Source organism: Leuresthes tenuis, unplaced genomic scaffold (assembly GCF_036924035.1).
Source record: "Leuresthes tenuis unplaced genomic scaffold, fLeuTen1.0.hap1 SCAF_23, whole genome shotgun sequence".
Taxonomy (NCBI): domain Eukaryota; kingdom Metazoa; phylum Chordata; class Actinopteri; order Atheriniformes; family Atherinopsidae; genus Leuresthes; species Leuresthes tenuis.
Window position 1 is genome coordinate 7,963,687 of NW_027325377.1, and position 12,109 is coordinate 7,975,795.

General features: G+C 39.7%; 1 protein-coding gene across 11 annotated transcripts in view; it reads right to left on the reverse strand.

Annotated features, from left to right (window-relative positions):
- The window catches only part of plekha5 (pleckstrin homology domain containing, family A member 5), a 155,888-nt gene that overhangs the window by 117,438 nt on the left and 26,341 nt on the right, over positions 1 to 12,109 (reverse strand). Inside the window, exon 4 of one of the 11 annotated variants that reach the window (XM_072377883.1) lies at positions 1,234 to 1,279. The exons of the other annotated variants lie outside the window; for them this stretch is intronic. Coding sequence (XP_072233984.1) covers positions 1,276 to 1,279 — 4 coding nt within the window. The 3' untranslated portion in view covers positions 1,234 to 1,275. Of the gene's footprint in view, positions 1 to 1,233; positions 1,280 to 12,109 lie in introns of those variants that run through there. 11 annotated transcript variants of the gene reach the window in all.

Here is a 12,109-nt window from a genome sequence, read left to right on the forward strand (position 1 = left end):
CTTTCTCTCTTACACGCACACACACACAAACACATAGTTTCCAATAAACTGGTGATCCCATTGAAAACAGATTAAGCACGCCTTTGTCTTTGTTCTCGTCCTTGTGTGTTCTCCAAAGCGAGTCACGAGTCACAGCAGCCAGTCAGGAGAGAGGAGGACGGTGTTTCCTGCCTGCATGTGTCTGTGCCATCTCAGATTATGATTTCAGTGCAAGTGAGAGGACATGGCAGACAAAACTGAAATATTAGTAGAAAGACTGCAAAATGCGGCCATTGTGGTACATGTGAATACACTACTGGTTTTGGTATCTTACAAAAATACAAAAAATGCTTCTTTGTTATCTTGAAAATGAAGAAATAACTGACTGTAGTATTACCAGAATGCAGTGCAACACTTTTTTTTTTTATCACCGTTGAAATAATCTAAAAAATGACATATTTTGCTTTCTCTGATGCGTTCCATGATAATGATGGGAGATCTTTAGAGTGACTGTTAACAAAGAGTTCAAAAGACATGAAGCTCAACATTATAGATGGAAGGGAAGAAAAAAAGGTAGTCTATCATATCAACAGCATTCTCCTGCTAAAGGCTTATTTAAAGTTAGTATTACGCAGTATCAAGCTGTATATAATCTGCATTTAGAAAGCACTCCTAGCCTGATACACAATCACAGTGACTTTGGGCATTAACACCAGAAAATAGATGTCTAGCAGAAACCTTTGCCTGTGGACTTTTCACAGGACTGCAGTGTGTGTTGTTTCCAAGTCAGGAGACATCCAAATGATTACAATACGGGCTATGCAGGGCTTTTTCTCTGTCACACACATTCACACACCAATGGATCCGCCGCAAGCAATGTGGCTGCAGTGGGAAACCAAGGATCGACCCACCAACCTCCGTCCGGCAGACATCTCTTCCTCCTGAGCAACAGCCACCAAAATATATATAGCTGATTGATTTGACTTCCAATGCAAAGTTTGTGGGCCCAAAATTCAAAGACGTTTTCTGCAAACTTCCTTCGGTGCCGGTCCTGTCTACACTGTCATTATGAGAGTCCACAAGACTCACACACATCAAAGACTGGAAATAAAAGAGAACTTCTGGGGAAAATGTGATGATTTAGTGATGATTTTTCAATCAGTCTGTGGAAGAAACACAGAAAATTCCTCTATACTTTTATATAAATTTACCTAAAGTCAATAACAATCTTACCATCCCATGCTATAAAACAACAAACAAGCAAAATATCAAAAGATCTTATTAGAAGCAACTGTCTTACCTGGTGTGGAAGTGAGACAGAGCCGTTGAGTAGATGGTCATGAAAAGAAATCACAGAAGGAGAATCTGTTAGCTCACGTTCAGTAGTCAGTAGTATCAGACACTAATGGAGGCCACCAGATCCAAACATTAGCATTTAAACTTCCTCACATGGCGACATATGATGGGGAACATTTAGATTAGTAAACCATAGTCGTGTTTCCTATACCTCTGACTATTAGATGTTGAGGAGATAAAACTGTGTGAAAAGAACATCTTTGTGCTGATTCGATAAAACCAGGGCTCATTAATACTGCATCAGAGTGATCGTGTCAAGACATACATTCATAAATGCGAGCAGTTCAAGTTCACCAATCCAACCATAAAACCAAAAAGCACCGTAAAACTAGCATGTATCTATTTCTTTGTTGGCAGTTTCTTTTTTGAAAAAAAAAAAGATACTTGGAGGAAAAAAGCTAAACCTGGGATTTGTCAGGAAGTGGTGATTCTTAACAACAAGACCCTTGCAAATGCAAAGCAAAAAAAATGTCCCTTTAATGCAGCATCTCCCAACCGAAAGGAGCTGTATAAAGCAGAGAGTTTAGAAAAGAATGCATAAACCGCAGTGGAAACACACGAATGGTATTACAGATGACTGTAGTTATGGAAGGTGAGGACCTAAATGCAGCTCACAGAAGGAAGCAGGAGGATGAGGGGCAAATGGAACTTTATTCCTACTCTTGCAACCAAAAGTGCAGCCGTGGCAGGAAGTCCATAAATCAGAAAATTCAGACAGCAAAAGAGATCAAGAACTCTGACGATAACATAGTACGGACAGATATTGACGAGGGTATTCAACTAAAGAAAATCAGGAGCCACAAACACAGGAGGAAAGGAAAAGGAAAGTGACAAAAACCTTAGAATGTAGAAGAAAGAAACAGGGCTAAACCTAAGTGACCACTAAACAGGAGATTAAAAAAAACAAGCAATGACGACCATAGTTTACTTTGTAAAACAACCAGGTTTACTTTGGTAAGTAGAATACATTGTGTCACTTCAGCATTATTTTCTGTGTATGGGTACAAATGAGACACTGTCCAATTTTCTACGAACAGCAAGTGAATCAGTTTTAGCCAAGAACAGTAACTCCACTGATTTAGATGCAATGTGTTTGGTCTTTTTTTCTTTTCCCTCCCATCTGTAAAATTTATCTCATGGGACTTCTGGGCTTCACAATGTTAAAAGTGTTCAAGGATTAGTCCAGCCATGAAAAATAAGATATTTTGAAAAATCTTATTATCATAATTCTTGTCTTAGATGAGAAATCCCCATCCAGAACAACATGTCAGATTAATAACATGTCAGACACGGCTAAACCAGCTGACACCACCTGTTTCCAGTCTGTGTGCTAAGCTACTATAGCATGAGACTAGTATAATCTTTTGCTCCAAAAACATTAATCACTCATATTGTATGCAGTCACAACTGTTCCCTGTTTTGGCTTCATTAAAGTATGTTGCTGCTACTTCTCTGATAAAGGGACTCATTCTGCAAACCGGCTGTAATTAGTTTTTATTTCTACCTCCTGACATTTTCTGTAGCAGCACAAATACACTTGTAGTACTGCAGCTAATGGGGATGGTTCCAGCCACATGACAAACACATGTAGAACAAAGGTCTTCAGTGCTCTCCCCGAGTCTCAAAGGACTGCATCAGCCCCTGGCTCAGAGCTTCAGAGAAGAGGTCCAATTGGGCCAAGATTGTCTTCTTACACAGTCAAATTTAGTCTTATACAGTCGAAACACACACACTACAATAAAGCAATAGCTCCTGCACAAATCAACTCTCCCAAACTAATTGTGCAGTATGCTGCCCATGCACACGACAACTGATTCGATTAGGGCAGAGAGAAGAGAAGAGAAGAGCAGAGCATATGCTTCAGGGCAAAAGTACAGCTAGGAAGTGAGTTATTCATAGGCTCCCATACTCATGATGCTCCCCTCTCTATAACGCTTGACAAAGTAAAACTACTTCTTTCCTCTCCTCTTTCATCAACTCATCTCTTGAAACATATTTCCGGTCACATTACCATTTTCAAAACGTACTCCTCGTCTCACTGAGTACATTCTCAGACTTCTCATAATCCTCTCATCTTCTACGTTCCATTTCTTCAAACTTTTTTCCCCTCTTCAGTCGTCCTAAAATATGCCCCATTTAATCTCCCGTCCTCCAAAAAGTGACCCTCCTCATTTCATTTTTTTACTAATTGAGCTCATAGATTACTTTCAAGGGGGATGAACTCAGTAGCATGAATCTAAGCTGTCAAATGTCCGTTTGTTATTCTATGTGTGCAAATGAAGTAAAGTAATTCATCTTTTAAGAGTCAGCAGGAAGTGGCACTGTGGATGTAATGACTCTGACACATTCACATCCACGCCCCTCGCTGAGGTTTAGGAAACGAGAACAAGTGTGTGAACACATTGGTTTTGACTCATATAAACACTTTGTGTTTCAGTTCACTGAACTTTATATTCTTCTTTGTAAAAATACCAACATTTTTGAAGGGAGAGCAAACTGGACTGTTCTAGACAATAAAGAATAAATAAAAAATCACCATATAGACTCATACCAAAGTATCCCATCAGTCACATCTACTGACCCACCTGGACTGGGAGCACGAGAAAACCAGAAATCAGTTCAAACACGGTCTTCTTCCTCTGCTGTGCTCTTCTTCTCATCTTTCCAACACCCATTCAAGCTCTTTCTGGAGAAAAGCACCTTTCCATGTGATTGTGTGGGTATACATATTTGTGTTTCACAACTGTGAAATATTTGGTAAATATTAGAATATAATTGTAGTAATCTATCTTTCTACTTAAGACTGAGTTCAAATATTTTAATTCGTCTGTCATGATATAAGAACACAATGATGAGCGCTGATCTTCTTCTTCTGTTCGGTACATGTCACAAAAAGAATTGGTGGTTGTCATGGTTTCAACTTTGTGTTTGTGTCATCGTTATATTTTAGATTTATGTTTTTGGACAGCCTGCCACAGCAGTACTTTTGGTTTGGAAACAAGGTTTATCATTTTCTTCACCAGCCTGTCTTCTTTCTGTGAGCCTCGACTAATATACATTGTGACAATTTAATTTCCTTCAATACAGACTTTTCTTCACTGAAAACTCCTTTTGCTTCAAATTGACTCAAGTAATCAAATGTCTGGGTTCCCAATTGATTGGGAACTCAGACATTTGATTCTCTCACCTGTTTAATTAATCATTGAACCTGAGCATCTCAGTGTAACTGGTAAACTAAAGTTTGGGTGCTTGGGAAAAATAGTTAACGCTATGGCAAAAAAGGACATAAGTATGTCAATTCCGAAAAGGATGAACGTGTCACTCTGTAGTGTCTGTCTATGTGCCTGTCTGCACATGGCTTTATTCCACACCACAAATATCCCAAATAGAGTTAGTAAGTACAGAAAACTGACACAAAGCTGCATGCCTTTGAGTTATTATGCTTCCCAGACTCTATAAACTCTGTTCTCGAATATTCTTCACTTCCACTTCCATTTTTTCAAGTGTCTTCACCAATCAGACTCTTTTCCGCTCCTTCAAAACAGCTCCTCTCACCACCTTTGTGCTCTCCCACTACAGTCCAACTATGCCACTGCCCACTCAGAGATTTACCATCTTACATAAGGTCATTGGTCCAGGTGTTTCATTCATGCTGTGGAAACAATGTTTAGATTTTCTCTCTGCTTCTCATGCTTCCAATGTTTAGCTGCCTACTTGCAGATTTACCGTCTTATGTAAACTCATCAGTACAGGGGATCCTTCTCACAATATTTAGACACCCACACTAAAGTCCAGCCTGAAAAGAAGATGTAGTAATAGCAATCTCACACAAAGGAACAGGGAGGAGGAGGATACATGTAAAGGGACAAATTACAATAGAGAGGCAGGGGATTCACTGTGAGATGACAGAGGGAGATAGACAGAGAGGCCGCTGACACTAAGCTGACAGAAAAGAACATTATCTGGCTGTTCTACAGGCAATCTCTGCGGCTGAGCCCAGAAGCTCTTCTTCTCACTCCAACTCCCTCTCCTCTCTTTCTATTATTCCTCCTCTCTGGTAGCAGATTCTCTGCTTTTATTCTGCATTTGTTTTATTCCTTCTCCTTATATGTCTCTATATTTTATAACTGTGATTTTAAACCAGATACATTTATGGATATATCCACATACTGGATGATAAAAACCTGTAATCTTTGAACAGTTTTGATCCTTTATGCAACTAATATTTTACCCCCCATTTTGGGATTTGGGATTAATTTTGGTTTATTGAACACCTTCCCTCAGTACTCTCCATTGCTCATTGTCATTTCTTCAACACAAAGGGCTGATTGTTTTTTCCTTTCAGGCCAAAATCAATGCTGAATACAGTTGATAATAGATTAGTGTCCCAGTACGGTTCAATCTGACTGTTGACATACCAACATTTCACTTATATTGTCACATTTTACTGAACTGACCCTCCACTTAGTTGACAGTTAAATCAACACTGACCTGTCACTTATGGTTAAAAATCGGATGTCTCTTCATCATCAATCATGAAAAGCGTTCATTCTGGTTTCAGTGTCAGACATCAACACTATGGGACATTCATCACTACTTTATGGCTTAGAAAACCTTGTATAACATCAGATCACAATAGAGAGAACTCATTGTTGCCTGTAAAGATGCACTAAGATCAACCGGGTCACTTTGATAGTTTATGGATATCAAAAAGGAGGAGAGAAATGTCAATATTTGTCTTCCAAGTCTCTGAGAGGGTAGGCCAGTATCAGCAGACACGCAAAGCTGGAACTAAATGTCATAGATGTCCTCAGCACTGGCTGCCAATCAAATTTCTCCAGGTGGTAATTTTATGTACAGTCACGTATTTTTCATGAATTTCAAACACACCCTTTCTATTGCAAATCACCTTCTCTCAAACCCCACCCCTCCCATCACACACACACAAACCCTTCGCTTAGTCAAGATTAACAGGACTACAGCAGTGGATTTATACTGTTTGTTATACAAAGTCTAACTGTCACTGAATATGCTGGGCGTGTGTGTGTGTGTCCGTGTATTTTAGTGTGTATCCGTAAATTGAATTCAAACAACAGGCCAGAACCATTGCATTCAGGATTCCTTCCAAGCGTGGGCTGAACCAAAGATCATCTTTACAAAAACACAGCACTTTCATCCTGTCTCAGCTGGATCTGTTACTACGGCTCCACTATGTTTGTTCCCACCGCAAACATTTAAGAACAACAATGCAAGCTTCTTAGTCCTGTAAGTATGCACATGGGGTGGTGTGCAGGCACAGAGTTGAGCAGTATCAAACATAACACTCGTAACTAGCATACAGCACATTTTAACAACCACAGCTCTTTCCCACAGCCCTGTTTCTCCAGATGGAATTCAAAGCTATTGGCATGTTTCGATGCTTATTACCAGCCACTATTTGGTTACACTGAATCAGGGAATATCATGTATAGAGTTGAATCCAGTTTGTTTGTATTGGAGCCTTTCTCCCCCATAAGTCACAAGGAGGATCTTTGTGGTCTGTTAGAGCAGCACCAACAGAGCCGAGGAGTTTAGTCTTTATATGAATGCAGTGTTTATTCCACCTAATAATGTTAATAATAATGTTAATAAGTACACTTTTCCAGCTGTTTGGAGCTCTCAAGCTGATCTGTACCTTCAGTGATGAATAACAGACAGAACAGATATATTACAGCTGCCCTGGAACCAACTTGTTAAAAGTATGCCAAAGGCCTCCTAGTGCTGTCCTGTGAGGAACAGAAATGCCCCACTTTCATTTTCATGGACAATATTTCACTGACATTGTTGCTTTATTGCACAGAGGAGGAAATGATAATAAGGGACAAAGGTCCCCGATGATGCAGCTGCAGGCCATCAGAAACACCCTGAAGTGTTCATTTACTTCATCTTAAAGAGGATATATCATGAAAAAGAACAAAGGCATATCTTTCTGTGCTTGTTTGAGGTCACAACCAATTGAAAAAATTAGTTTTGTCACTTTGGGTCAGTACATCTGAAGATATGTCGCTCAGTGAACTGTGCAGATTTTGCAGGGGGAAAAGAAGGTCACCACTCCCAGCTCAGAGTAATGTTTTCCAGTCTCCTCATCTTTATCTCCTCCCAAATTCAAGTTCATATCATGCTGCATTCGCTGTACCTTGGAATTGGGAGGTTCAATTCTTTCCTTTTTCCTTTTGTTTTGCCATTTACAACAAACTCTCATCAGCACTTTATAGTTCCCTTCAGAGAGAATTAAGCCAGTATATAATACCTTTTATATCCAGAATAATAAATCTGACCCTAATTGTCATTTATCTATATGTTTTAGGGGTGTGACGATACACTCAGCTCATGAGACGAAACGAGACACAATATTGGGTTCACGAGAATGAGACGAGATTTTAAGAAAACTACCATGACAAAATAATATGACTGGACCAACAGACTTTTATTTAACCGAGTTGCACATGCCTTTTGAAATGTTTTATTATAACTCTTTACATGCATGATGTAAGCATGAGCTTTTATTAAACTTCTTCTTCCACAAACTGAAACTAAATTGCCGCGGTGTACGACATTATTTTCATACAATGATTGCATATTGTCCGTGTCTTATCAGTCACCCAACTGCCATTTATCATTTCCGCTGGGTACCCAAAATGCTGCCAAACAAACAATTTAAAAGTGGCGGGGGCATCTTCAATGGTAATACCGGTATTTTCCGACGTGATTCTGGCTCCTTCTTTAGGTTATGGCAGGCCAGATGTAGCAAAGGCGCATTACTGCCCCCACAGGTCACAAACAGAAGTTTGGATAGCTCGCAAATCATTGAATTTAATCTGGAGATCTCGTCACACCCCTCATATGTTTATTTTCTCAGTCCAAGTCTGATTTGCAATTTGTAATTGAAACCATTGCCCTCTGCCACTGGACACATACTTTACATAAAAGTAGGCCACATTACCCATAGCTCTTAATGTTATCCTCTAAAAATGTAAACAGGACACAGGAGCGACAGTGCAGGTGGAATTACTAGTTTTGAAGTTTTGAACTGAGCATGACACTACCGTCCAGCCCCTACAACAAGTCAGCCTTCCTGCCTGTGGTGGGGTATTTTGACAACCTAGTCAGTTCCACACATGATTCAGGACAAGATAGTTCTTAAAAAAAGATACCAGTGGACTACCAGCTGTCTGTGGCTGAGAAGTGCAGTTAAGATTTCAGGATATGATGTTATAATACTGTTGCCTCACAGCAGGAAGGCTCCTGGTTCAAATCCCAGCTGGGGCAGTTTGCATGTTCCTCCCACTGCCCAAAATCTATGCATGTCAGGGTAATTGGTGTCTCTAAATTGACTCTAGCAGTGAGCATAGGTTGTCTTATTTGTCTCTATGTGGCCCTGTGATGGGATAGGCTCAAGCTTACAATAGTAAACAGCAAGGCTGAAATTACCATATACAAAATTCTCAAAAATGTATGTATATATATATATATATATATATAGAAAGATAGAGATTTGTCGTTCCCCCCCCCCCCCCCCCCCCCCAATGTTGACTCCATGGTTACGGCCTTAGTAAACAGAAATCCAGAGCAAAACTTTATCACAAAGAAACTAATCATAGGAAGGGACAAATATTAATTTCTTAATTTGGACCTTTGGGTGGCAGAGTAACAAAAGTGTAAATCTGGACAATTCAGTTTTATTTTTATAGCGCCAAATCACAACAAATATGATTTCAAGGCACTTCAAAGATACACTCCAACTCAAGCCAAATATAATCCAATTCATTGTAATACAATGTTCCAATCAAATCAGATACATTATATTATAAATGTGTCTAATGCATACAAAGCTAATCACAAACATATTGCGTAGCTAAGGAAACCAACAGATTGCATCGCAACTTCTCTTCAATTCAATCCCCCATCCTAAGCATGCACAAGAACCGGTATAACAGACAACTTTGCAAAGAACCAATTTCCACCTATTTGGATGCATTGCGGCAAGGCACATTGCATCACTTCCTGTTTACCTCATCTGTGCCCAGTGGATATTTTTCACTCCTCTTGCATAACTTAATACCATTAAATGTCTTTTTATAGTGTCATAATTCCCAATTTCAATGACTTGTAACAATACGCTTGCTCTGCTTTAGCACCTTTTTCTAGGGATCTTTTCATGTTTTGACTCATCCGTACTTTTCTGTACGTACAGTCTGCTAGCTTAGCAAGGCCTCAGGAGTAGATTTAGTGTATCTCCTCCCTGACATGATAGACATGTTATACGTCAGTGTAGTACAAGGAAGGCAAAATGACAGTTGGTAGCCACCTAAGTTTTCTGATCATGATTTCAAATAGCATTTATGTGTTCTGAGATTCTATTTTTAGAGGTCTGGAGGTTGGATAAATGTACACTTTGAGAGCATCATTATCTATCTGACGGGACTGTATCAAAGGCCTTTTCTTCTTTGGTAGAGAGAGACACAGGAGAGGTATTTCTCAGTTTTTACAACCATCACAAGAGTAATGTTTTTGCTGATACTGGCTAGAAACAAATGGCTGCCATGCTTCTCTATGCAGAGATGACTGCAGAGATATCAGCTAACACAAAGACCATGATTAACAATAGTCTGAGCTGACCATTGATCTGCTTGGTTGGTGAGGGCTAATGGCAGGTGGAAAACACAGACGAACACACAATGTGCAATACTGAGCTGTCATGACCTTTTGCTCCTTTTTGTTTTCTATCTGTAAAACACTGACTAAAATATAACCCCAAAACCAGAAACGTTGGGTTCTCTCCGGGTACTTCCTCCCACTGTCCAAAGGTAACATAATAGTTTATTTGATATATGAACTGATTTGGAAAATGTTCACTGAGGTAATAAATCCAGTCAGAAGCAGAGTCATTTTCTCTAAGGATTTCCCACAGGAGTCAACCCCATAGAATGAATACAATTCACTTACACACTGGCCTCACTTTATTGATCCAGCTCTTTTCTAAAATCTTCATCTTTCAAATGATGTATCTTGAATTTCACAAAGCCATTTTTCAAAAATCTATTTATAAGTGTGTATTACTCTGCAGGCATCTGAGTGGTAATCAACCTGAGAGTAGCATCTAAATATTTTAACGGCACACCCCTCTGAGCTTTTGAGCTTTGTGGTTTGCATGTGTCTCTGGGTGTAGGTGCTCATGATTATTATGCCAGATTGGGACTGACTGCTCACTGGCCCAAGTAAACCTACGTTACCATGGGAACAAACAAAAACAAAAACGGTATAACTTAGAGCCTTATCTATATTCTACAAAACACAGTTTCTCTCTCATCCCTCCATTCATATAAGCACTCCCACTGCACTTCTTATTATTCATATGCACTCTATATACAGTACACAGTACTTATAGCTCTCTACAATCACACATGAGCATATCAGGCGCAGTATCTTGCTCAACCACACTCACAAACAAAAGGAGAATCTTGGCATTGAAACCGATCTATCCCTGAGCCACAGCTGCCCCGGTCCCTAGAGTTCGTGATTACTTTTTCCGTGTCAAGACTCCATTTTTGTGAAAAAGCTGTGATTGGTTTTAAGTAGTTTAAGCAGTATAGGGTGAGGCTCATAAAAGTTAGTTTTACAATCTAAAAAATGCATTGTCATGTTCAGAGTTGGGTGCACCATATTACAAAGTGCATTAAAGTACTCGAGTCATTTCTATCATTTAGCATTTGTGGGTGAGAAAGAAAAACAGCATTGTGTCATTTTTCCTGGTGTGTGTCAGTTGTGTAGAGCTCTAGCCTAAATTTGTATATGCCCTGCAAAGTAAGCATACTATACAAGGGTGCGAGGAGGAAAGTGATGCCACGGTTACAGTGAACTTTGAATGAAGCTGAAGGAGTGACTCTGAGGAAAACTAACAAGATCACTGGTGGTGGATGAGATGCTAGATTCAAATATGAAAGCACAGCAGGCCACATCCCTTCACACAATATAAAAAAACAATCAACTGCAAAGAGTCAATTATTTTTGAGAAGACTAAAGAACTCCAATGAGGTACATTTTTCCTAACAATGCTGATGACTTGGATTTTAATTCCAACAATCTTGTAATGTAAAAAAAAAAAAAAATGCAATATATAAAAACAAAATTGCTGTCCCCACGTTTCGAGGAAGTCCTCAAAAGTTGGCGTGCAGTCAGACTGCCATCCCCATCATGTATGAAAAGTAAGTACACACACAAACACACAGTTCTTGGTTCCTGTTTGTACAGCCATCTCCTGCTTTTAATTTCAGAATCATAATCCAAACATAAGCCTCCAATTGACTCCAGAGCAGTGGGCTCGCCTCGAAAATCCTGCTCATGTTATCCATTTGCTTTTTTTCACAGATACACACAACAAGCACACACACACACATACAGGATGACAAACAAAGAAGAGGGGATTGGTGGGCTTGAGCTCAGCTACTCAAACCCAGACTGAGAATATCAACGTGGTAAGAAAGGCCTGGCAGCGGCCAGCGTGCTGAGACTTTTATGAGCTGAACAGTTCAGATCCACTCTGTCACTGTAATCCTGCGCAGCCACACCAGATTACCTATTTATCTTGCCGGCAGCCTGCTGGGACACTGCCTGATGAGGACGACAGAGAGGAAGTGCCACCGACTTATCATTTCTTTTAAAGTTACAGCTTTCTCAAAACACCACTTCTCCTTTTTATTATGTTTGTTTTGTGGCGCAGCAAGTTAAAAGATGT